Source organism: Camponotus floridanus, unplaced genomic scaffold, assembly GCF_003227725.1.
Source record: "Camponotus floridanus strain SB8 unplaced genomic scaffold, Cflo_v7.5 scaffold80, whole genome shotgun sequence".
NCBI classification, from domain to species: Eukaryota; Metazoa; Arthropoda; class Insecta; order Hymenoptera; family Formicidae; genus Camponotus; species Camponotus floridanus.
The window spans coordinates 550,696-578,529 of NW_020229850.1; the positions used below are offsets into that span (position 1 = coordinate 550,696).

At 31.5% G+C, this 27,834-nt stretch overlaps 1 protein-coding gene across 2 annotated transcripts in view; it reads left to right on the plus strand.

The window, feature by feature from the left end:
- The window catches only part of LOC105250113 (receptor-type guanylate cyclase Gyc76C), a 70,548-nt gene that overhangs the window by 15,059 nt on the left and 27,655 nt on the right, over nt 1-27,834 (plus strand). The window contains exons 2-4 of one of the 2 annotated variants that reach the window (XM_011256050.2): nt 1,860-1,975; nt 16,519-16,969; nt 24,827-25,024. In XM_011256050.2, coding sequence (XP_011254352.1) covers nt 16,562-16,969; nt 24,827-25,024 — 606 coding nt within the window. In that variant the 5' untranslated portion in view covers nt 1,860-1,975; nt 16,519-16,561. Of the gene's footprint in view, nt 1-1,859; nt 1,976-16,518; nt 16,970-24,826; nt 25,025-27,834 lie in introns of those variants that run through there. The other variant, XM_025414445.1, reaches the window with a different exon arrangement.

Below are 27,834 nucleotides of genomic sequence, written 5' to 3' on the forward strand. Positions count from 1 at the left end.
TTATATACGACTTGTTCATGTATATAAAGTATATAAGGTTAATGTTTATACGAATATCAAAATCGGATATTTTTAATCCACTTCGCCACATTATACTCTTTTATAATGATTTTAAAAAAAGATTAGTAATAATAAAAGAACTAAATTTCTTAATATGGAATTATAAATCAATTGCTTTAATGTCTTTGGAGGATAATTTTTTTTATTTTTATTTTTTTTTAGTTTTTGGAATTATTTTCTTAATTCTCCATTCATGTAACTATAATTTAAAACGGGTAACGAAATTAAGTTGAGTTCGATTTGCTTTATTCGAACTGATAGTGCAATAGAAAGGCTAAATTTAAATTGAACATTGGATTCTGTATATTGTCGTCGTCAGAGATTTAATCGTTTAAATTCTTATATCTATCTTATATCACTCATAAATCATTAATTTTAGGATAAAATAAATTATTTAAATGAAATTGTAACTCAGTTCATGGCGTTACTCGAAAATGTAAATACAATTATTTAAATTATATTATACAGAGTAATAAGCATAATTAATAAGCGTGAGTAATAATCGTATTTGACAACTTTTTTGTTGACAAAAATTTTGCTGAAATAATTTTTCTTAGCAAAATTTAATTAAATCACATATATTAGACTTCGAAATATTAATGAGCATTTTATTTTTTTTACTGAACAAGATTCTAATTAATAAGAAATTAATGGAAGATAATATTTCATTTCTGTTCAAGGATTTGAGATACAATCTGCCAATGTGTTAATATTCTTAAAAAAATCATCATGTACGATCGCATTTAATGTAATTACAAAGCAATATAAACTCTATTGAAGAATGTTTTGATATGCAAGTTACGTATAATGTAAATTTTAAAGTTACCTGTGCGCCGACTTAATTCGGCTCACAATAGCCCATCGATTAGGAATCCGTGAGTGTCACTTCAATTACGCATCTGATTATATATTTACAGTGGCCAGACGGTATATCGTGGCGTTGATAGACGCGACACGCGCCAAACAGGTGTGTTTAATCTGGTCGTTTAAATCGAGTTCACGAGATTACGCATCCGTTATTTCCACGATGCTGTCTCGGACGCACCATGACCGCAAAATCCCTTCGTGCCTCGGTTATCGATCATAACGGATCGCGACGATCGCCACAATCGTAGATGTAACGATCTGCGGCATCAACCACACATTTTTTTTGAGATCCACTGATTCTCGCAGCTGTATAAACGTGATCACAGTAGGTTTAATTTTCTCTGCGACATTCCTTAAAACTCATATTATTTACTACATTATATTGGCAATATATATCATTAATTTTATATATCATTAATATCATTATTATCATTAATATTATTATATATTATTAATTTTAATACATTAAAAAGCCTTAAAAAAATCAATATTTTTCTTTCGTTAAAATAATATTAAAAATGTATATAGCTAATATAAAAATATATTTCTAGGAAAATAACTTTTTAATTATAAATATATCCAAAATTTCTAATAATATATTTTTTTTAAATATATTTCTCTTAATAAAAAAAGATTATATTCTCTGTGTAATCTCTCGTAATAAATATGTATATAACGCAGCTTATAAATACAAATTTAAAAATAACAAATATGCAAATTTAAGTTTGTCTTCTATTTTAACATGCTTTATTACGTCAATGCCGGAATAAAAAACGTACACATCTCTCATATTATCACTTTTTGTCTACATGTTTTTGCTGTAATCAATTTTGTAATATATACTTTATCCGACTGTAATATATACTTTATCCGTTATTATACGTAAGATTTCTTTAATTATTCTTCAAGCTTTGCATTATTATATCTTCCAGGTGGCTTGTCGTCCAGGCTGAAACTGTGAAGAGTACAGATTGGCAGCATTATGCTCGCAACGTAACATCAAAACTTCGATCATCTTCTTCTTGAATCGCGCTGCGATGTTGTTTAGGTAAGCTTGCATTTTATTCACTATTAGACGTTACACAAATACACGAAATTACATTACATACAATACAAACACATGAAATTATATTTTCTTTATAATCGACATTTAAATTATAATTTAATGATATAATTCTAACAATTTTTATTTTTATAAAATATAACTTTACCATTAAATATTGTTTAACAATAACTTATATATCGATATTCAAGATTTTTCGAATTATTATATTAATAACAAATGTTATTTTTCGCTCGATTAAAGACAAAGGCAAGATGAGATATTAATAAAAGAGTGATATGTATTTTTAACTGTAAAATGTTTTCGTGTAATATTCATTTGCGATATAAGACGAATAGAAACGCGCATGATATACAGATCGTATCCGTATATGGACGTAGTACTTTGATGCGCGATTTGTGCAAATCATGCCTATTAACAACAGCTGAAATAAAAATGCAACAATTATCCGCATTCATTACACGTAGCCGCGAAAGCGTGAGACACTCGAATCTTGATTCGCTATGATCAAGATACGCTATTTCTAATCAATATAAATCTTTTTCAACTAAATAGGATTTATATAAAACATTGCTTTATAAATTGCTAGAAATTCGGTGACGATATTTATATCATGAATCAGAGTGACAATATTTATATCATAAATCATTTACAGCGTTGACTTCCTCATTGTTCTTAAATTTTTTTCCACCGAGCCATATTTTGACATTGATAGGAAATAGATGATAGTCGCTGGGTGCTAATCTGGCGAATAAGACGGTTGGGGATACAATTCGAACTTTAATTCGTTGATTTTAGTCATCGTTATCTGTAAATGGGTATTTTGAGGAGCTCGACGAATCGCACTATAAAGTTGCTATCACTGCATTAGAGCATCGTTATGAAAAATATATTAATCTTTGTGGAGATTGTGTGGAAAAATAAAATTAAAAAAAAAATTAAAAAAACTTTTTTTTTCTTTTTTTTCTTTATCAAGCCGGAAACTTATCATCTCATTCTTGTATATATAATTGATATATATATATATATATACGTATATATATACGTATATATATATATATATATATATATATATATATGTATATATATATATATGTAAATAAATAATTGTAAAATAATATTGCATTGTAAAATGAATTTTGATGTAGCAGAACCAATCGTATAATGATGGGATAATTCACACAGTTGATCCGAACTGTCGTATCTATCTTTCTTATTGTTAGAGGCGTCGACAATGGGCGCCACCGCCCGGCCTCGCTGCATATTGTGAACGCACTTTATTTAATATCGGCGCGCGAGAAACGTCTCACAGTAGATATTATAAATACGTGTTATCGCATATATGCCGGCGTACTATTTTAATGTGTTATCTCTATCCACACGTCCGCCACGGAACCACAAACATGCTCGCTCGCTCGGCTCGATTTCTGCGCGACTCTTCGACGAATTAAATGCAACATGATGATGCATCTCCTCTTTGCATACAATGCAATAGCTACGTACATTTCATAGAAAAAATCATGCGTGATGCATTTCCTTGCATACGACGCGATAGCTACGTACATTTCATAGAAAAAATTATGTGTCAAGTGTAAATGCCCCTTCCTTCCTATTGAATTATAAACTACATTTTTGCATTATTGAGTAAGATATCGTGTGTAAATATATGTAATTTGAAGAATTAAGAATAATATTACGTTCAATAAATTTCAGCGAGCAATACATTCTCGTACGTGACACTTTTTCCAAATTACAAGCTTAGTTTATATTGTTCACATGTGATATGCTATACAGATGTCTTTTTTTTTATTAATTCTTTTTTGAAATATTTTATTTATTCAGGATGTATTATTTTGTTATATATTACAAAACAATTATAATAATTTTTCGTTTACGAATATATCATAAAACATTGCGTAACAGGTTTTAAATCATTATTTTTATTAAATAAGTTCAATTCTAACATATGGAAATTATTTGTATTTTGAATACAAATATTTTGTTAATACTTTTTTAATGAAATAATTAATACTATTTTATATAGAGGGATATGTGTAAAATAAGTGAAATATCTTTTATTGCCAACAAAAAAATTATGATATAAAAATTGTATTTATAATTTTTAAATGCATTTGTTTTTTGTTACATTGCATAAAAATATTCTCTCATGCTTGTGGTATAAATAATGGATGTGCTTTTGTGCCGTTATTTGTACATTATTCATGGCAATAAACTAAAATATCATACAAGGCGAAAAAAGAATATTGCTACTTTTGCCATACATATCAAAGGTATTTCGAATATGCACTAGAGAGAAGGGAACGCGTAATATTCACATGTATGCAGTTCGGTGAAACTGCGCATATGCACTCTCGTGTTTTCATATGATAATTGTACATACGTTTTGTGCGGCTATGTTGAAGAGCTTGACAGCAATAAGACAAATTACGGAGATTGTACATAGCGAAAAAACTCATATATGATACTTAAAGCCCCCCTACATTCGAAAAAATTAAATTTTTATACGTCATTTAATTGTACATTATGTGCACATGTTTGACATTTTTTATTCGCATCTAGAAAAATACATCTAGAAAAATAGTTTACAAAAAATTTGGAAAGCAACTTTATATTAGCTCTCAAAATTGAATAAAGCAAATAAGCAGAGTGAATCTTTCAAATGATTATTTATTATTTGCTAATAATTTTTTTAATTAGAAATTATTATTGCATATTGATGTTAAATGCGAAATGTATGTTCCAAAATTGCATGATTAATTATTCGACGATATTATTAAATTAGTATGAATGAAAGTTTTTTGATGCTTAAAATATAATTTTATAAAATAATTATATTCGTGATAAATATACTTTCTTATTATTATTATGTATTTGTGTAAAGTAAAGTTCTTTATAATTGCATTCCATCATTTGCTTTGCTGTAACGTAATTCATAATTTGAATTTAGGTGTTTTAACAAAATATATTAGAATTATTTAATAATTACTAATATATTTCTCAATTATTTTACTTCGTTTATCGTCTATTTGTAATAATAGACCGTTACAATGATCGTGTGAACATCATTATTACGCAGTGAATAATTCCTGGTTGTTGTAAGAATCATGGAATTCTGCCAAAGAGAGCGGACATTCAAACATGTGTGCGGTTAAAATTCGTGCAAATATTCCGAAGTTCAAACAAGTGGATCGCATGTATCCGCTCAATTACGTTATAAGTGAGATAAAGAAAACATACGCGATTGCGGTTGCTCTGTTTCTATTGGAAATCCGCCAACTATCTCCTGAGAACATAAATTTTAGATTGAATTTCATTTGCCAAATCGTTGACACATTTTGATAAAAGCAATCACAGAGATTTCAAGTTTGTTGATTTATTGTCGAAATACAGAGGCCTATAATGTATCGATCATTAGAATTGAGAAATTTTTTTATGTTATTTTAATTATATGTTTTCGCAATACAATTCTTTTTGCTCAAATTTTTCAGTATTGTGTACGTAAAGCGAAACAGATTCAAATTCTTCTTTCATATGGAAGCAATTAATAATTGATTTAGTAACTGACAGTAACAGATAAATTGTAGTAAATATAGCATTTAGATGAAGACGAGACATAATATATTGTTATATATGCTAATATCTCACATGTAAAAGAGAGCTTAATGCATATTCGTACGATAATTGATTAATCCTATGTTGTACTTGCAAACAGCATTCGTTCGTTGCGTTTTTCATGACGTTCCATGTTGTCCGCCTTTGATCGCTTCTCTCAATAAGCCGTTAAGTACATTGACACTGTTTCTATCATTAGACGCTCATTAAAAGGCCGACGAAAGCATAGACATGTAAAGGAAATGGCAAATAACTACTAATACTTTTGTGCGTATGTGTCTTACATTTCAGCAACATCTTCTTGAGACGATAATAAAACGTATACTATGTTTAAACATATTGAGTCCTTGTAAAAAGTATTGGAAATTTTAGATTTAGTTTTAGATAGATAATGTTTACAAAATCATAATATTTCCAGCAGCAAGATATGTCAGATTTTGATTAAAATTATTTTAAAAAATTATTTTATTTACATATTACATATAAAATTTTTTTCTAACAAAATTAGATACGGCAATCTTTTTTATTAGTGAGACGATGATGATAAAAAAATGACGTTACAGATTGAATATAAGAAATACTAAAGTGAATTAACATTGGATACATCACATTATGTTACACATCTAGCAATTAACGTAGTTAAAATTTACGATTTAAATTAAGATGTGGCAAGGAATCTTGTACATGCGCAAGGTGCAGTAGAGCAAGTGTTATTAAGCGGCACGATAAATTAATACGAAACGCAAAGTTACTAATTAATGCCGTAGGCGTGTACACACCAAGGCGAGATATTAATATTAATATTGCTCCAAAGCTCTCTAATTAAAGTGACCTGTTGAAACAAAGTTGTAAGTATCTTGCGCGTAATTTACATGCGATGTCGCCGCTTTTATACCGGATACGCGTATCCCTTTAGGCTAAATGTAATTTTCACCGCATATATTCATTTGCTAATATATACGCAATATGTATAATTTTATGATTATTGGATTTCAACTTGGAATGTGTGGAAAAACAACTAAAACTATCGTACGTATCTAGTAGTAGAAATTAATATTAGTAAAAAGAAATCAAAACGCGTCTCATGATGATAAATACATAGATGGATATAATTATTATATAGATAGATATGAATGGATAGATATAATTATTAAATATAAATATTATTAATATAGGAAAAAAGTGAAAAAAGAATCGCAAAAATTCATACGTAAAAAGATAATGGAACAAAATAGACGAATTAATATATAGAATGATGAATTAATATATAATCTTCTTAAAGATTAAATCATAAGTTAATTATTAGAGACAATAATTTTTGAATTATTTAGGAATTTTTTAAAATTTCGTTCCTAAACTAGGAAGATATAATTAAATTTATAGAAATATTACAGCTACAAAAAAGAAGTAAATAATAACTTCAGTTCTTTCTCCCAATGCTCTGTTTTAAAACTTATATAGAAATGATCGATATACAAGCAAAAATATAAATATTCATTCATAAATATTTGCAATTATATTAATCAATCTTAAAATGTTCAAATGTAAGTTCTTTAATTTTTTGAACATTAAAGTATATTATTTTATATGAAAGAAAAATTATGCAAGCGATAATAAAAAAAATGCGTGTAATTTTTCTAACTTGCTAATATATATATATATATATATATATATATATATATATATATATTTTAAGTATATTTCATCAAAAATATCAAATCTTAAAGTTCAAAAAATTCTTTAAATTTTATGGAAATCTGTTCAACTATTTTTACATAATATGATATAAGAAACAGACGTAATGTAATATTATTCGTATTCATTTTGATGAATCATTTCGTTGATTGCAACGCATACGAATCAGTGTAATCGATGGTAAGATAAGTGAGGGATGTGTCCCAGGTATCACATCGTGACCAATTGGTGCCACGCCCGTGTACGTTTGCAGTAACGTGAAATATTATACCGACACAAAGCACACCGATGTGAAGAGTAATCGTGATAATAACAAGATTCACTTGCGCGCATCTCTTGTACTACATATATTCACGTATCGTCCTACAATTACTGCTTTGTAACACAATCCACACCGCGACATTAGCACGTATGTTTATGCATATCACGTGTACAAAACATATCGTTAGAAGCCCGAATGTATTTCGAGATTGCACACTTTGTCGATGCCCGTTAAATGGTACGTTTACAAACACAAACAATAAAGATATAATACAAATAGCAAAAATAATTTATTCCGTTAGATCTATTATTATTGTATAAAATATCCTCTCTCATTTTTTATTTCCTTCTCTGTCACAAATCGTGTTCCAAAATTCAAGAGATATCATCGAATGTTTTAGATGAATCGCTATATATAATCAGGATTAACTCAGCATTTTCAGTTAAACACGTTTGGACACATTTTATGGTTCAACAGGAGAGAATTCCAGGGAGAAAGAGCAGATTTATCACTGTTTAACTAAACGATATGCATCGCGAGTATTGACCTGGGATTGCGTAAACGTATGCCGGACGCATTGCGTCTTCTTCACGATTTTCCATGTCTATTTCGCTCTAATAGAAACAAATATTGCGAAAGAAGATAAGAACGTTTTGTCATCTACGAGATAATACTATAATAGATAACATATAGTATATACACTATAATAGATAATAAGAGATGTATTTTTAAGATTATTTTTTAGATTTATCAGAAAAAAAAGTTTTTTTAATGAATCGAGATATTAGAGAAATTAATTCCAATATTGAACATGTTACACATGTGTGATTTTAACAACTAAAATATAATAAAATTTTAGCTGATTATATTAAAAGGGAATAAAACATAATGTAAAAAGGGATTCTTAAATTTTGATTCTTTTTCTCGCAATTTTGAAAAATGAATTAGATTAAGAGAAGATTAATAACTATTTTAAATGATGCAATGAGAAAAAATATATGAAACACAATTAATAATGGAAAATATGGATCTTTTGTACGAATAATATTTATTTAAAGATATTCAAACAAGACATAGATATGTTTTATATATATCTTTGAAGAATTCTCTGATTGTTTGAAATACTTTTTGATATAAATATATTATATAAATTTTATTTGTTTTGTGTATTTGCTTTTTAATTGACATTATAATTTATTTTGAATTTACAATATATAATATCTTGTAAGAAATTAAATTTTTTATACGGGAAATGATAGTTATTTTATTTATGTTTATAATAGTGATTTTATTTGTAATCGAAGTCCTAAACAATTACAGCCTTTTGAAAAAATTGTCAATCTATAATCTTTTAAAAATCATTATATCTTTATTATATATCTTTATTATTGATAATCGGAATCATTTATTTGTAAAAATTGTTTTCGCTTGTAATTGAACTTCAAAAATTACAGTATATTTGTGCAATTAACGAAAAATAGTATCGCTATAAACAAAAGACAAATTATTACAAACAATTCTAAAAAAATCCAAGCAATGATAACCAATATAAGCTTTTAAGCATTGATGTGCTATAAAGTACTTGTAATATATTTTTTATAATATATCTCTTGTTCTTCGAAATAATTCTTGCGACAAATAAAATATTATTTTTGTGACCTATACTCAGATCTTTTTTAATTAAAAGCTAGGTTTCCGTCAAGGAAAATGACCGATTCTCTCGATAAAATAATATTTTCTATAATGAATAATATCAATGAAACTGCATGACAAAGTATACGTGAATGTGTTTGCAAGTTTTATGATTCATTTAACTTACGTAATAAATGTCTTTACTAATTATTTAGAAACAATTTAACCCGAACTGGCGAAGGTAACGGCATTGAACGCCAATATGGTGTATGTCTTAAATAGTGTTATTTTTAGCTTCTTATCGGCTTATATTTGCTTCATATATCAGTTACGTCTTTTACAAAGACTTGTTTAATTTAAGCCGTTATAAATAGCAAAGTACTTTATCACGATGACTTGTTTTGTTGATTGATTAAACCTTTATTACAATATGCTAACATTAAAAATCATGTGATATGTCACAATGTACATTAATCTGGCATTTCCAGTCACCTCAAAATCAACTTTGGCAAAATTAATTTATCACTAATTTGTTATTGTAGTCTCGAATTTATTGCTCTTATGATATACAAAAATAAATATTATAATAATTTAAATTTTTATAGATTTTACAGATATACTAACACGGGAATTATTATTACATAATAAAAAAAGAAATTAACAATATTAACTTAGTCAAATTCACTTCTGAATTAATATCTTAATTCTGAATTTATCGCTTGCAAAATAAGTTTATAAAATAATTGAAAGCGTTACAATTCTCATATATATCTACAAGACTACTGTATTAATACGATTAATTTCTCTGCTTTCATTTTTTTGATTGGTATTTCTTAAATTAATGTATTTCTTAAATTATTTAATTTTTTAAATACGTCAATAAATTTATTGTCTATCATTTAATGTAGAAACATATCACTGCTAACTCTTGCCATACTCGTATAGGAATAAAGAATATAAAAATATTAATTAAACTTTTTATTTTAGCATTTAAACGTTTCCTGCAATAATTATTTTCAAAATATATCACTCAAAAATTTATTAATAAAGTAATGTAGTAAAGGAAATATATATCGTCACACAATAATGTAAAATAAATCAGTAATGTGAAAATATAAACGAACAATTAATTTTACAAACAAATAATATAACAGATTAATTTTAAATTGTTCACCTGTGATTACATTGTCATTTTCCCCTTTTTTTTCTTTTGTTGCTTTTTTCATAGCATTCATATGACACTCATTCGCAAAAATCCTTTAATCATCAAAATATGCCTATTAGCAGGATTTTATATAATACTCGCTGTGAAATTTATTTTTTTATTGCGATTGAGGATTTGCGCAATTGATTTCAATCGAATAAATCACAAAATACGTGTGTTTTTACAAATCATTGAATAAAGATCAAGTTTATAAACAACACAACTGATAAATATTAGAATACAAGTCAATAACAGTTATATTTTAATTTAATAATTAAACATAATGACGCTCGAGTAAATTTGTTTTACATTCGAGTTTTATTTCGTTAATAATTAAGAAATTCTTGAAAACATAATCGCCGATTTTAATCTAATATTGCAGGTGTATTATTAAAAATGAAAAACTCGCATTATCTGATAATCTTTAATTGCTCGATAAATAATAATTATTATTCAACGTATGTATTTTATAGGCTTATTATAAATCTTGCGAAAAGCGTTTATTGAGAATTTTGTGTATAACGCGCTATTGTTTACATTCGATTCGGGTTTGTTTACATTCGTACGACGAGACTGGTATGCGAAGGTAATAGCCCGAGGCACACACACTTGTTATGAATTTTGCGACGTACACCGCGCTATTGTGTACATTCGGTGGGATTATAGTCAGTTGTAGGGCGAGACTCGTACGGAAAGGTAACGGCACGTGGCGTTCCATGAATCGTCGATTATTTCTCGAAGCATGACAGTGATATAATCAAGTACTGAAACTGATGTAAGTACTAAAAACTATTCGTAATAAGAGTTAAGATTTCAAACCATTATTTCGCACGAACAAAGATTGTTAGACAGCGCGAGTGTAATTAATTTTCGGTTATCGCGAATTTCAATCTCGAGCAAATCGTAGTATTATGTAATCATATTTTTCTTTCGTCGCAATATGAGATAATATACGCATCAAGTGTTAAAGTTTCACGCGATCATTGTATTCTTAATTTGTATTTTCACGAGTGTATGAATGAAAGAGCAACAGAGGATAAACAACGGAGTAAAAAAAAGAGTATCAAACACAACAATAGAACAATAATGTAGCATTGATATGTCTCGATAGCAATTTGGAAAATAGTGTAATAGAATCAAACAATTAATCGTATTAACAGTAGTTCTTGTGATGCGACTGAAGTATTTTCGATTATTTCTGAAACTTATTTTGTAAATAATAAATTTGGATCTCAAGATATCTTAGTAGCGATAAAAAAATTAATTCGGGAAACACTTTGATATCAAGCTGACATTGTTTTAATTTTTCACTTTTGATCATTTTATTATTTTATAATTATAATATTTCAAGTTTACTTATAATTAGCATATATTTGAATTTTTCAAATACGATGGAATTGCGAAATCATAAAGTTTTTAGATAAAAAAGTTTTCAATAAGAAAGTTTTTTTTTTACAAAGAAGTTTATAGTACAAATATCAAAATCATTGTGATAAAAATATCTAAAAATGTTTGTCGGTTTAATAGAATAATAAGAAATAATAAGAAAAATATGAGAATAAAATATAAGAAAATATAAGAAAATTTTTAACACGAAAAAATTGTGTTAAAAAATCTAAGAGTTTTAATCTTATTTTCAAATGATAAGCAAAAACAGAGGCGACTTTCGTTTTGTCTTGTAAAGATTACATAATATTTCATTGTTATTTTTAGAACATAATACACGAAATACACATTAGTTATCGATATTATCGTGATAAAACAAATATGTATAATCTATGTGGTTTTTGGATGAAATCGTTCAAGATATATGATCTCTCTACTCAACAAACATAGGTGTGATATTTTTAGACATCCGTCCGATCATGGATATTAATCGCGTTGCCCGTAAATATTTTCTTTTCTTTTTTTTTCCTCGAATCAAAATTTTTATCTTTTCTATGTAAATTTTTCAACTTGCAGAAGGATTATTACAATTTGTTTTTGTTTGACAAATATCCTGTAATACTTATTACAATATTCATCACATTTTATACAAAATTTGCACAAAAAAAATCAAATTTGATTAAAAGATCAAATTGGAATTTTAAAAAGAATTTTAAAAGATATAATAATTTTGAATTATTCATACGACCGCTTGACCGTTTACAAGAAATTTCTTTTCTATCACGTGATTCTTTGTATGGTAAATCAGATGCGCATACATACGCAGGTGGTACTCTAAGCATTCTAATTATATTATAACCAACAATGTATTAAACAAATCACTACATATTAACACGTTTTATTTGCGTGGATTTTTTGCGACCATCGTGTATTTTCTTACGTCGTTTTCTCGAATTCCTCAAAAGAAAAATATGACTGCTTCTTTTTTCATATATGTCTTAATTTACGTTTTAATATACTATTTCCAACTACTATTAAAAATACGATAACTATTATTAAAAATAATAAATCGATAAGGAGTAAAATTACATGTTGAAAATTATTACAGTTATTTATAGAAGTCAATAAATAAATATATATATATATATATATATATATATATATAATAAAAAATGTATTATTTTTTTATATATAAGATAAAATATAAATTTTTTCTAATTTGCAATGAGGAATGTAAATCACAATAATATAATGTATTTATCAGTCAAATTGAACATGCAACACAAAATATTCAAAGATAGCTATAACTGTCAATATCAGCATGTTATTTGAAGTATGAAGTGCAAATTATAAAAACAATTGAATTTGTCTCCGCGATTTTTTTTCATAATTCACGTTAAACTCGCTTTGTTAAAAGAAACGAGAAGTAAAGATGCAAAATGCAGCTTTTAAATACAAAGTCTAATTATTTTCGCTTTTTTTCGTAAAACAGCATGATAGCAGAAAATGTATCGGGCGAAATGTAATCGATAGGTACCTGTTTATACATCATGCAGACAACGTGCGCGTATACATGGCCTACCGAACATATATGAGTGATGACGTAATAGCGGATCACGTCGAGTTAAGTATGGAGTAGTGTGGCGTGACACCTGTCCCTTCAATGTCTCTTTTGTTAACTCACGACCAGGCGTCAAATAAATCCGGGTTTCGTGACTCCCTCGACCGTAATAATTAAAAGCCTCTGCAAGTCGGAAGTCGATGCGGCGTCAACCGGGCGAGTAGAAAGGCACGCGCGCTTCCTCTCTTGGTGAATGACATTGTGCATCATGACAGGCGGACGTCTTTATTGTTGCTAAAGCCCCTGCAGGCTAGTCCGACCTCACCTAAGGACTTATGTAATCGCAACAGGTGTCTCTTTCTCTTTTTTCCTCTTTTCTCCTTCTCTCCTTCTCTCCTTTACGGCCACGTGTTCCAACTCTCGCACTTATGTTTCGTGACGATTTGATGCGTAATCGTGTTCGGCGACATCGAGTCTTGCGTCCGGAATTTTCTGACAATTCTTACGCCAACGCATTCAACAGATGTTTTCTTATCGGTCATCGTTACAGTATAAATCTTGAAAGTTATAGATAATATTGTATTTATAATATTGTATTAATATGTATTTTTTCTTTTGAAATTTCTGTTACCAAATTAAATCATACTATAAAATTTTTGCTAGCGTGAATAACTCGTGTAATTAAAAAAAATTTACGTCTTATTAACGCGACACGCCGTCTTAAATTATTTTACGTAAATTGTGGAATTTTTATTTTTTTTTCTTTAATAGTCGATGCTCACAAATATTTATGTCGATATTGTGTGATATGAATTGACAAAGTCATTCATAAGTGTACAAAGAATCTCGCTAACAAGTGTGATAATTTTCAGTTCGCTATTTTCATTGACCGAGGAAATAAATTCGATTGATTTACGAGACAGTGAAAAGGAAGTTGCGGTCATTTTACGCACGTGATCGCAATACATTTTTCTCACTTGCGTACTGCAACAATGATGCCACTGATATAAAATTCCTTCGGGACTCCTCGCGACATCCGGTTTATGCGATATAAATTTTCTTTACGACAGATTGTCTTTCGATGTGAAGATGATACAAACTAAACGTAAAAATGTCTGTGAAAAGTGCACAGTGTAAATCACTTCGATATTTCGCGCGGTTAATATTGTTTGAAAACTATCTATTATTAGTTGAGCACATAACAGATGGCATGATACAATGATTCACGTGAATAAATGTGACCTCGCGATAAATGCATTGAAGTAGAAAGATATAGATATATATATATATATATATATATATATATATATTTTATTGTTACAACTATAGCATACACACAAACTACAACCGGTTTCACGACGATTGTAACCGCGGAAATTGTAATGCTACATATCCTTATATATGATACGTATATCGCGATATAAGGTCGATGCGAATTATAATCAACAGATCTGAAATACAGATAACATTTCCGAATACTAAATCGGGTTTTTCAAGCAGATCAAGTTTGCCTTTTTATATGTGGCTATTTATATGATGGATAGCAAATTTTCACAACAGATTCTGTTAAATTAATTTTTTTGTTTAGTATTTTATTATCGATAATTTATCATTATTGTAGCATATTTAACCTACCCTAAATGATTTCAATAGATGAGATATTAGTTTGACGAATATTAGTTTATTCGATTAATGTTTACGTAAATCACACACAGAGAATGATTATTTCATTGAAAACAATTTTTAATCGCTATCAATTTATGCTTAAGGATGTTTTGTATGTACAATCCCAGCAAAAAGTAGCTGAAAATCAATATTGACGAAATCTATCCACTTTTGGTGTAGTTTGAGTATGAGAAATTGTGTGAAATATTACAATTTGATCTTAGATACAGTGCAGAGATGTATTTTTTAATATTTATTGCGTTTTTACTGAAATATTCCGAATTTTGTTAATCGAAATGATTAACTTTTGGCAGAGCATTTCGCCTTGTGACAGATACCTGACTAACTTTATAGTATTAAATTATATGTAATATCTTTTTAACCAGTACTTGTATAATATTATTTGATCAAATATTTCCTCTGTATCTAAACTTTTACAAATTTTAAACAAATTCTGAATATTATTTCCATGTGTTTTTGTCATTTGAATCGACGTGATTATACGTTTCCCATAAGAACACATTAATTCGGTGCAAATTAAAATCCTTATAACTTGTAAACGCTTTAAGCCTAGTTCCATAATCCAGTTAATCCGAGTTTAAGTGAATGGACCAATCAAGACCCAGTTTAACGTATTAAAATCGGATTAACTCGAGTTGTAGAACCGGGCCTTAGTGAATCGATTTAAAAATTGTACTGAAGATTCTAAACATATGTAAGGACATTCTGCACAATTTTCATTAAATTCTCAATATTTTGAAAATAGGTACAAAACATCCTTAAACATTAATCTCCCCAGCAAACACCAACGTAACATTTATACAATTGTTAGTTGTAATTTCCCACACGACAATACACACAGAGAAAAATATCATTCTACTGCCAAGAAAAGCGATTACTCAATTTATTTTTCTTTTTTTAAGTAATAGTTTTCTTCAACAAAGAATATATTCTTGATAATAGTCTTAAAATATACTTATCACAAGTGTTAGAAAATCTCATTATCATGTACTCAAAAGAAGAATTTATTTTTGCTTCAAGAATATTGTAAAGTTGTATCAAAGAAAAATCAAACTTATTCTACGTCAACTCTTGTAGTAAGTAAACCAAATTTTTGTTTTAATTTAATATTCTTGACTAAAATACTGCACTTACTAAAATTCAGAATATATTCAATTAAATTTAATGCTTGTGGTAAACTTATGATATATTTGCGGATATACAAACTTATGATGTACTTAAAATAAATAATATTTACTTGATTACAGTATACATTTTTCTCTGTGTAAGATGTTACGTCGCATAACAATTATATAACTATTATTATTATATATTATATATATATATATATATATTATATTATTTAACAATTATATAACTGATATTTATTTTTATAACTGTTTGCTGGATAATTTTTTTACATCACTTACACGACACGTTTCTTCACAATTTTTTTTTTAAAGGAAAACGAATATTTTTTTGACCCCCAGGTAAGCGGGTGGGAGGCGCTGCTGACCGGTGGCGGCGGCGGCCATGCGCCCCGGCCCGCCAGCACAGCCGAGCCGCCGCAGGTCTCCCCGTCGCCAGCATCCGCGCCAGCAGCAGCTTCATCGGGAGCGCGACCGCAAGCAGCGGCAGGAGCGTCATCGTCCATCGCATCCGCTGCCGCGGCCGCGTCCACGCGCCCTCCTGGTACTGCTGCTACTGGCCAGCAGCCCCCTGGTCCTGAGTCAGGCTCTGGAGCCGCCGGCGGAGTCACCGGCTTCTCCGCCGGTCCAGTGCCACCAGGTGCCCTCTCATAAGAATCTCTGGTCGGGGGGCAATAAAACCGCGGGCCAGCCGCTCAACTTGACCATCGGCTACCTCACCGCCATCAAGGGCGACCTCAAAGATCGTCAGGGTCTCGCCATCTCCGGCGCTCTGTCCATGGCTCTCGACGAGGTAAGAATTTTTTTTTTGCATTTCAAGTTTTCGAGGAGTCATTGCAAATAAGTAGAGCGAACATGGTTTGTGTACATATGTATATTGTCCGGGAAAGAAATGGAATTCGTTATATCTTCTTCTCGTACACCATGTTTCATTCTTCAGATAAAATACGCATTGTTATTGTTAATGAAGAGAATAATGACATTGTGCGAAATCAGCATACCTTGTACGATTTTAAGAGCGTTCTATTGATACGTTCGCATTGTAATCGGTAGTCGCGTTTCTCGGAATAAGCGAACTACCGTCTGCGTTTCTGCACGAAGTCGTTTGCCCGATCATTGCGATACGCGTGTTGCATGAACACGACCAATCGTGCCGATGCTGCGAAAGATCTTTGAACCCGCTGCCGCTGAATTTCATAGAAGATTACAACGTTATTCTCTGTCGGTCGTAACAGCTGCTAATGACAGCTCGTTGATGCTATTAGTTTACACGGTGTATTGACTGACGGTTGGTCGGCAGTTTTGACGGAGTCTCGAATTGGAAGGTGCTTGTCAAAATTTGTACACACAATCGCAATAGTTTGAGCCTTTGAAAAAAACGAGAGAGAAAGAGAGAGAGAAGAGATACGGTCGCTCGAAATTTCACTTTCCTTTAATCTCGGATTCCGCAACCTTCTTCCTTTTTGTTTTTATGTATCCCGCTTTCTGTCCGCATTACACATCAACTGCGAAATTATAACGTGTACGGAAACTCTACTTATCTCTCGTCGATGCGGAATGTAACTCTTTCTATTAAGCGTATTTCAAAGTGAATTACGTCACTCACACTGATCATGCAAATAGTAATAGCATCTTATACTCTCTCTTTCTTTCTGCTATTAACCACCGACGCTTCAACCGAGGAAAACTGATCGCGTGGAAACGCGATTGATGAGACGTAAAATTATAGATTCCAGATGAATATATTTTAAGGGAAATCGCAAGATAACGAGATTACGTTATAATTTCAATAAGACATCGTAAAGTTGAACGAAAATTAGGTCGTGAGAGTGATTCTGTTTTATAGTGGTTCACTTGCATTTAATTAATATATGTATATATTTATCTCACTTTTTTATGCAATTATTAAAATAATTCTTAGATAATTATTCAGAAAATAAGGGAAATATAAAGGGATATTTTTGATTCTAATTATCATTTAAACGTCGCACATGCAAAAATATCTTGCGAGACTAATGTTGTTTAAGACGATAACTGAATTTTTATAATGCTTACTCACTATAAAGTGGCTTGATGTAAGCGTACAATAACAGAAAAATATCAGATAAATCAGTATCCCTAAAGTCGTACGTGCGATAAGCAAATGCAAACGAATGGAGGCTTATTTCGGTTCTCATCGAAAAGTTAATCGCCTCCGCATGTATACATTCCCCCCACGGATGAGTTCTTTAATTCCCGCGAAGGAGGGGAGGGGGACCAGTGCAGTCGATGATCCGACTCTCGAATCCGTTTCGAATCTTCTTCGATTACCCAACCAACGACAACACAACGGCCATAATATCCAGTGTTCTTCCCCCTCTCGTCCCCTTTCGATCTTGCCGTATTCCTTGCCGCTCGCTCAGGTCGACCATCCCGCTCCGAAAGCCTCGATAATTCATTCGACGGATCCCCTATCTCTCCCTCCGGCCCCCTCCCCCTGATCTCCCGCGATCCGTAGGGGACCGTGAGACCGTTTTCGCCCGGGTGTGTTGCACGCCGGTTAAAGAGGAAGTAAAAAGAGAAAGGTACGCGGCTCCCGCTCGCCGCGAGGGCAGAAGTGACCCGGCGATTCCTCCGAGCGCGGGGGGGTCGGGGGAGGGGGAGGGCCGCTCGCGTCTCCGAGATGCCCCTGCGAGGGTTTAAAAATACAAGACCGGCGTTATTCGCCGGTCCGCCCACGCGTGCCGACGAAACGGCGCGCGAACCGTGAGAAGAATTCGCTCGCGAGTTCGGCAACGCGTATCCACCTCTCCCCCTCCCCCTCTCTCCTCCTCCTCCTCTTTCCTTCCTTCTTCTTCTCATCCCTTCCTCATTCTCCCCCTGCCTTTTTCTTCCAAACCTTGTCTTGTGCTCTTGCGAACTCGTTAGAGGGAAAAAGAAGGAGCCAGCGGGGGAAAGGGAGAAGGGGGCAAAAAACCGTGCGAATGATCGAAATGAGCGTCGATCTTATCGCGACACGCGATATCCGGGTGTGAAAATATAAGGCGGCGTTATCTTCGAAGATTAATTGCCACGTCGACCGTAACAGAGGAGCGTAAAAGATCGAAAGCGTCGAGCAATATTGATCCTTGGAACGCGTGGAGAAGCATCGGTGGTTAAATTCCCCCTCAGTCAAATACCTCCTCCCTTCGATTCCTTATCTCGTCGAAGGATGAGCGGGAATTTATTTGTTTTTTAATCCCTTCATTTTTCCGCGAAATGTAATTATACATAATATCTATTTATTTTATTTTCCTAGAGAATTTTAAGAATTATCATGTCTCGAGTAAAGTAGCTTATAATTGCCAACAATTAATACAACCTGAAAATGACCGTAATTTGGAAACAAAACAATCGGCAGCGAGCGGAAATACGGATTATTTTTAGAATAATCTCTAAATTTAAAAAAAAAATGTGTACGCGCGCGTCACATCTGTTTTCTTCTGAGAAAAGGGAAAAAGGAACGAAGCCTAAAAGACGCGTTGTGTTTTCGCGCTCCAGGATGAAATTTCTCTTTCAGCAGTTCGATGCACCGCGTGCAGTTGTAACGATAAACGCATAATGACTCTCCTCACTGCGATGCATGCCCGCGCATTCAGCGAGTCGAAAGGTGCAGGAAACGAGCTTTGCGGCCGTTTATTTATATCCTCCGATATGCCACGCAAGAGTAAGCATCGCGATCGCAATGTCGGCCTCTGTGTTCGCGGCTAGAATAAAGCTTGATTCACAAACGCGTGTTCTCCAGCGCGATGTATGTACGTATGTATGTGTACGATGCGATACGAGCATCTTGTGTTCTCAACGAATAACCTTATCCTCACATTTCTGTACGTCATAGGGCTTATTTTAACAATTCGACATTATCGGTTATCGACCCGTTAATGACGCAAATTGTTACGCTTACGAAACCGATGATAGTTAAAGTTCAATCAGTTTATTATACTCTTCTAGATAGTAATTTGTTACGGCAAATCGACTGTATACTTGGTATCATGTTAGTGAATATTGCATAAATATTAGATGAATATTGATATTTGTTTATTATAAATAAGAAAGTAAAACTCATCATTTTTTCATCGTCATATTATATTGTATGCAGTGGAAATGGATTTTTCGCCGATACAATAAATGATAATAAATGTGGCTATCTCTTTTGATTGAAAAATTCTGTATACGTAATTCATTACGCTCGTAACATGTTTTTCTCATCGAAACAGTAAATGTATTAATAACTCATTTCATTGATCTATTTTACACAAATCTCTAATGTAATATTAGACGTTTCTTAAGATCTATGTACGTTATATGTAACGTCAGAGTTTCGACGTAATGTTGAATATTTTTATATTTGTTTTTAAATAATGTTTTTAAAATACTTTAATATGATTGTCATCGATGCAAATATCCTCGGCGAGAATATTTTAATTTCGCGTTTAATATCATTGTGTATGACGTATATTTACGCCAGTCATTAAACCTTAATCTTTTATTCAATGGATAATCTAATCTCTTATACTATGTTTAATTAATTAAAAAATAGAGAATAAAAGGCAATAAATTTAAATAATTAATAATTTTTGAATGCATAACGATTCTTTGAACTTTTACATAATTGAAATATTGCTTATTCTCTATATAACATTCCCAACAATCATATTTTTTTTTCTTTCTTACTGTTCAAGCGAATTTTATTTATTGCAAATTCGATTCTAAAAAACATTTTAGTTTAAAAAAATGCAATTTCATTTAGAAATCAACATTAAAATCAACATTAGATTGAATTGAGAAGCGAAAACAATGACCGTTATTTTTTAATATTGAGTATGGAAAATAGTTTCACAATACGTTCATACGACAACAAAAGACCGTCGTGTCATTTCGTATAATGTACATAGACCTTTATAGCACACGTCAAGTTGTTACTTAACAAAATAATATTTAAGTTTAATAATATTATGTTTAATGATTATGCAAAGCTATCAGATCACACGTGTGTGAATCGTCCTTAATATTCGGTTCGGTCACGGCGATCGCAAGTGCAGGATACAGGTGTTACAGAACCACCTTACGCGCTCGCGCTAATCTAGGCGTTTCGCCCGCGGGTAAAGCAGAAAAAAAAATCGCGGAATTTGCATTCGTCGTATACGCACTTCTACGAATGTAAACTAGTTTCACTCGGCTCGGTATATTTGTAAATAGAGTGTTAATTGGCAATTTCGCATAATCGACGCGAGAGAACAGCCATAATGGGCGCGGCGCACTTGGCTCTTTTAAACGCGCAAATTTCAATCATAATATTCGTTCGCGGGTGGATAACGCGGTCCACATGCGCGCCTGTAAATTGCCCGTGTGTAAAGTCGATCTCTATTAATAAATAATAAACCGCGCCGGCGCGCTACGTTGCTACTGTTGACCTGACTCTTGATGAAGGAAGTGTAATTTAAATGAACGGCGATTAAGGAGGAACGCGAAACGCCGAACTTTCACTGCGCCAGAGAGCAGAATTTTTTGCCCCGCTACGATTATAACGGAATGAAGTACGAGATATAGCGTTAAAAAGCAGACTGAATTCACGGGTCGAACCTGGTGCTCGCTGAATAGAGAATCGAAAAGTGATTACGGGGCGATAATTGCCGTATTTTTTCGAATAGCTTTTATTTAACACAGCGTATTTTGCATATGTTTGTATTTTAATTCTCTGTAAAGAAAAATATATTTTCTCCGATATATAAATTCGCAGCTGTTACGATTTGGAAAAATATGAAAATTAACAGTGCATCAGCATCCATTCCCGTAAAGATATAACGTTGATATGCAAATTACGCGCTACAAATGTGATTATTTTGCACGCACTTGCGTATGCAGCACATGCAAAATCAGGAATGCCAGGCATTCAACGGGAAGAGTAATGTTTTTTTGTAGGGTTTCATGAAACCGCTTTAACGGTGCTGTAACAAGCGAAGACTGCACAAATTCATGACGCTGTCATGTGAGCATCTCGGAAGCTAAACTGATCTCAACTTCAATTTTATTTTATTTTATTTTGTTATTTTATTTCAGTATCAAGCGCATAATCAATGCTTTGTGATGCTAAAATTAAGGAATTTATAAAAGTGAAGGGAATCAATTCGGCTTTTGAGAGATTCATATATTGCTGTGTGTCGCGAAATCTTTTGTGAACATATAAATGTTTTTTGCTCTTTAATGGAAGTTGCTTTTCGATAGGATTAAAATATGTTTTTCTTTATCACTTAATTTTTTTCTTTATTTTCCTTCAATCAATATTATTATTTCGTTTATTTCTCACAACCATGAATAAAATTTTTAAAATGTAAAATCACTTTGGTTTACCAGATGATAAGCTTTGTTAAGTAATGTAATAACTTATAGTGAATGGAATATTCTTTTAATGACCCACACGCGTTTATATAAATTTAAAATTATTATTTATGTTTCAATCATGTATGTTTTGCCTCTCCACGATGTGATTTATTTGATTACATTTCATTAGCAATTCATTCTATAAATATTTCATGGAAATGACTGATGAAATTGTCAAATTGATCCTACCTTTGTACCTAGTATTATTCATCTTTTATGTACTAAGAAATTTCTGCAAAACGCATGTATATGCTTTGAACGCGTCAATTGATCTCACAAGATAATTATATGATATCACGAATCTAATGATGAACCTCTTACTTTGGATATAACATTAATAAATCGTATAAGAAAAATCATGAATGCAGAATATATATAGTGATATATAATTGTAATACATGGAATAATATCTAGTTCCTATTCATGATATGTATATATATTGCAAACGAATTCAATTACGTAAACTAACAATTCCATCATCTACATTATAAAGTAAATAAATCAATATCAGATGAAAAAAAATAATATCGAGTAGATAAATTTCTTAAAATGCAAAATTATACAAATCAGAGTTTTGCAATTTTTGAGTCAATGCAAGTTGCATTTTCAAAAACTTGGAATTTTTACATTCGGAGAGAAATTGTTTAACTTAAAAATTAAAAATATTCTTTTCAATTTTGAAAACATTTTTTACATATATTTTAAAATTTTATTTGTTATGAGTTCTCTATTGTTATTTATCTATCATATTATTGTTATAAGTTCTATAATAATCGGATAATCAATTATTTGACGTCATTTGCAATGCACTTATTTTAATCATATCCATAAAATTCAAAATTTGATAGCTGGTACATTATTCCTACATTTCTATGAATGGAAGTTAAAAATGTATACTTTCCTTACAAAATTTCTGTGAGCTGAATTCTGTTAACAATAATCGATATCTTCATATGTATCGTAACCTGATTATCTGCGTACACAGAGAAAAATATCATTCTACTGCCAAGAAAAGCGATACGATTACTCAAATTATTTTTCTTCTTTTAGGTAATAGTTTCCTTCAACAAAGAATATATTCTTGATAATAATCTTAAAATATACTCATCACAAGTGTTACAAAATCCTCATTATCATGTACTCAAAGGAAGAATTTATTTTCTCTTCAAGAATATTGTAAAATTGTGTCAAAGAAAAATCAAACTTACTTTACGTCAACTCTTGTAGTAAGCAAACCAAATTTTTGTTTTAATTTAATATTCTTCACTAAAATACGGCACTTATTAAAATTCAGAATATATTCAATTAAATTTAATGCTTGTGGTAAACTTATGATATATTTGCGGATATACAAACTTATGATATACTTAAAATAAATAATATTTTTCTCTGTGTATTTATGGTATAGTTCGAATAGATTTATTCCGCTGACTGTGCGACTACAACCTGATACACAGATCTCTTCTAAGTTGTGTTAGAGCGCACAATAGAATCGCGACAGCGCAAAAGGGTTTATCGCACGTGTGCGAACTTTTTTCAACGATGGCTGCTGACGGTTATAATTTCAGCTCGCCAGGCATGTAAATTGGCACGTCGTCGAAGTGACTCTACGCGGAAAAGTATTGTTTGCTGGAATTCGAATTTGCATAATAACAAAGTATATGATGTGGACGCGAGTCGGATATACCGGATGAACCGATAGGAATGCGCATCAAGCAATAAGACGACGGGATACCATGGGCAATACACGCCGAGTCAGCTATTATGACACATACATGTGTATCGCACATACATGTGAACCTCTCTCGCATTTATTGTAATACAAACCGATAAACTTCACCGTAGAATCGATTGCGATAAACTTTTATCACGTAATTGCATGAACAATGAAGCCATAATTATTGCACAATGAAAGTTTATGGTTAGAAAATGACTTCATTAAATAAGTTCCGGTGGGATTGACGTAAAGTTTTTTTGTGCAAATATTACTATACAAATATTATATTATAATTGTAAAAAATTATAAAAATAATTAATTAGATAGAAAATTGTATTGAAAATTATAAAAATAATTTTCAATTCAATTTTCTATCTAGATAAAATATTGTTAGGCGAATTTTCAAAGAGGCAAGCTAGAATAATTAAAGCTTGATCTCTGTTTTCTTTTGTGTGCAAAATGTCAAAAAGAAATTCCTATATCTCGAAATTTCATTTTCGCTTGGAACTAACGGATAGTCTCATTGTGTATCAGGTCAACAACGATGAGAACATTTTGCCGAATGTGAAGCTGGTGATGCGATGGAACGACACGAGGGGAGAAACTACCGATGCTACCAGTGCAATGATCGACATGATTTGCGAGGGGGTCGTGGCCTTTTTCGGACCGGAAGGCTCCTGCCACGTCGAGGCGATAGTCGCTCAATCACGCAATATACCTATGCTCAGTTATGTGAGTAAATTATACATTTTTATTTTCAATATCTTTTTGTTTGATTCTGTCACATGCGTTAATAAACATGAACATGCTTAATAAACATGAACATGCTTAATAAACATGAACATGCGTTAATAAGTATATTAATGAATGTTACAGTTATTACGCGGAATATTAATTAATAGTATGTATGTTATTAATAGTATGTACTTATTAATAGTATGTATCAATGAGTATGAAATACTAACAGTAAACTCTACACGAGTGCATTATCTCGTTTCGCGGAATATTGATTTTATTCAGATTTCAGAGTAAAATTGAAAATATATAAGCTACCTTTTTTATCTAGAATATATAAGATAATTCTTTTCCATATATTTTAAATGCATAAAATTTATATTACTACGTATAAAAAAAATATTAATAGAGTATTAATATTTTTAATAATAATAATATAGAGCTAATAATCAGACTTAAATATTTTTTTTGTTACAAGTATTTTTTATTTATTTAGACAGGTTATTGAAAGTATTACGCTTATTAATTAAAAACAAACTATGAGGATACTTAGTCATATTGCATGTAATTAAAATACGTCAAAACAAATTTCTTCGTATGCTATCGTTAAATGTTCGATAACAGAAAAAATATCGAAGATTTTCTTTTTGCTTCGTAGATATTAGTTAAAAATTAACTTGTCAACTCATTTTTATTGAAAATAAAAAACATATGCAAATTCGATTATTTTTAAAAGGAAAAAAGGGGATTTTTAAAAGGAATTATAATTTATCTATGTGCGCTAATGCGAACGATATTGCTCATTAAAAAACAATTTTTAAAAAATAATTTACTTTGACGTATAGCAAGAAAGATAATTTACTTTGACGTATATTGCAAGAAAAAAAATTACATAACTTTTGATTCTGCTATAATTCAATGTGATTGTAATGAGAGACCAAAAAAAAAACGTTATTATCAGAGGGGAGAAGAGAGAGAAGAGAAATAAATGGTCGGAACTTCGTGACGCGTCGTTACCGATGATTTCGTGCGGACTCGCACAGAGAAACCGGCTGAAAACTGTTTTTTGCCGGCGTGAGAACCATGGGGTTGTAGGGCACTGACGGGACCGAGTCTTGGAGCCGCGCCGACCGTCCCTCTCGGGAAGAGAGATCCACCTTACGAAGGTGGTGGAGGTGACGGCGGAGGTGCGCTCGACAAATTGAACACCCGCGGCGTGACAATATAATTACGGGCCGTGCGCTCTGGGACGTGCGTGCGTGCATGCGTGCATGCGTGCGTGAGCTGCTACGATATGCGTGCAACGTCACGGAGCACACGCAATCGCGGATTCGATTCGATATCGTCGCGCTCGCCGACTCGCGAAATTCATTTTAGATGATATTTAACGCGGAAGGAAAATTGAAATGTAGAAAATAAACTTCAGAAATGCTGTCCACAAAATTATAATAAGAACGCGAGTGTGCTTTATTTTTATGAAGGGAAATTTCATCGAGTATATGCGCTGTGAACTGGATAAATTTAATTAACCGTGACAGTACATGTAACAAATCGCACTTATTACACGCTACACATTTTATCAAAGCGACTCAGTCAATCGTTTTTAGTTTAAAAATGAAGGTTACGTTGTTTTTTCTCTACTTATGATTTCTCCGAAAAGTAGTCGGCAATCACGAAGCAAGAATAATCTGAGTCACAGATCTTTATCATATGTTTTGCAATATTACATAAGTTTTAAAATTACTATCGTATGATAAAAAATAGTGTAGTATAACAATGAATTATTAACTAATTATATTATTTTATATATGAATATTTTTTGATATATTATATAAAATAATAAAATTTTATGAACCAGAAAATTTCAAAACGATAAAGATATATGTTCTGAACGATATATTTGCTAGTGATATTAAACTTATGTAACTTTAATTGACATGACTTTTCAATTTATAGACTACCGGAAACTTCTATATAAGCTTTTAGATAGACTGACAGTTTAAATTTAGACGTTAAATTGATTGCGACATATATATGTTCGCGCAGGTGTATTAAAAAATTTTTTAAATTACTGGAAAAATGAACATTTTTAATGAGATTATAAAATACAAAAAATTTAATTAACAGAACATTATGTTGCATATAATACTTCTGATAAATACGAATATTTTGCGGATATTATATGCTCTATTATGAAACATTATTACAGTAATTCAGCAAAACATATTAAATATAATACTATATATTCTTTAATTTTCGCACGTCATTACGCAAAGGCAGTAAGATTATTTTTCAATGCGATCGCTATAATAAAGTATACCCAACGAAACAATCATTGTTATAAGCCTCGTATATTTAGGCGCAACTGTAGTCCCGTCTCTGTAATCTATTCTAAAGGAAAAAGATTCGCGCAAGCCGGAAAGTCAAGAAACCTAAGCACGTTAAGCCACGGAAAATTAGCCTCGGGTCTTCAGCGATGCGCGACCATGCTTCGCCACAAAGTCACGAATCCAGCTACTTAACAACATTCCGGCAATGCCAATCGTATAATCGCATCACCTGCAATCGCACACACGCGCGTATAAACACGTGCGTATATGCATCTACAGTTTGAGAATTTTGCTTTGACATTCTACCGCCGTTTCCACTAACTTCGCGTTTCCTCTTTTCTTTCTTGTCGCGCGGCGATTAAAGTTATTGGCGTTCCTGAGCTTATGTAAAATAATAATCTTGCGTTTCAAACGAGATGAATTGATACGACGACCAACGGCACGTGTGCTTTGTCAACCGATATTACGCATGCAAAT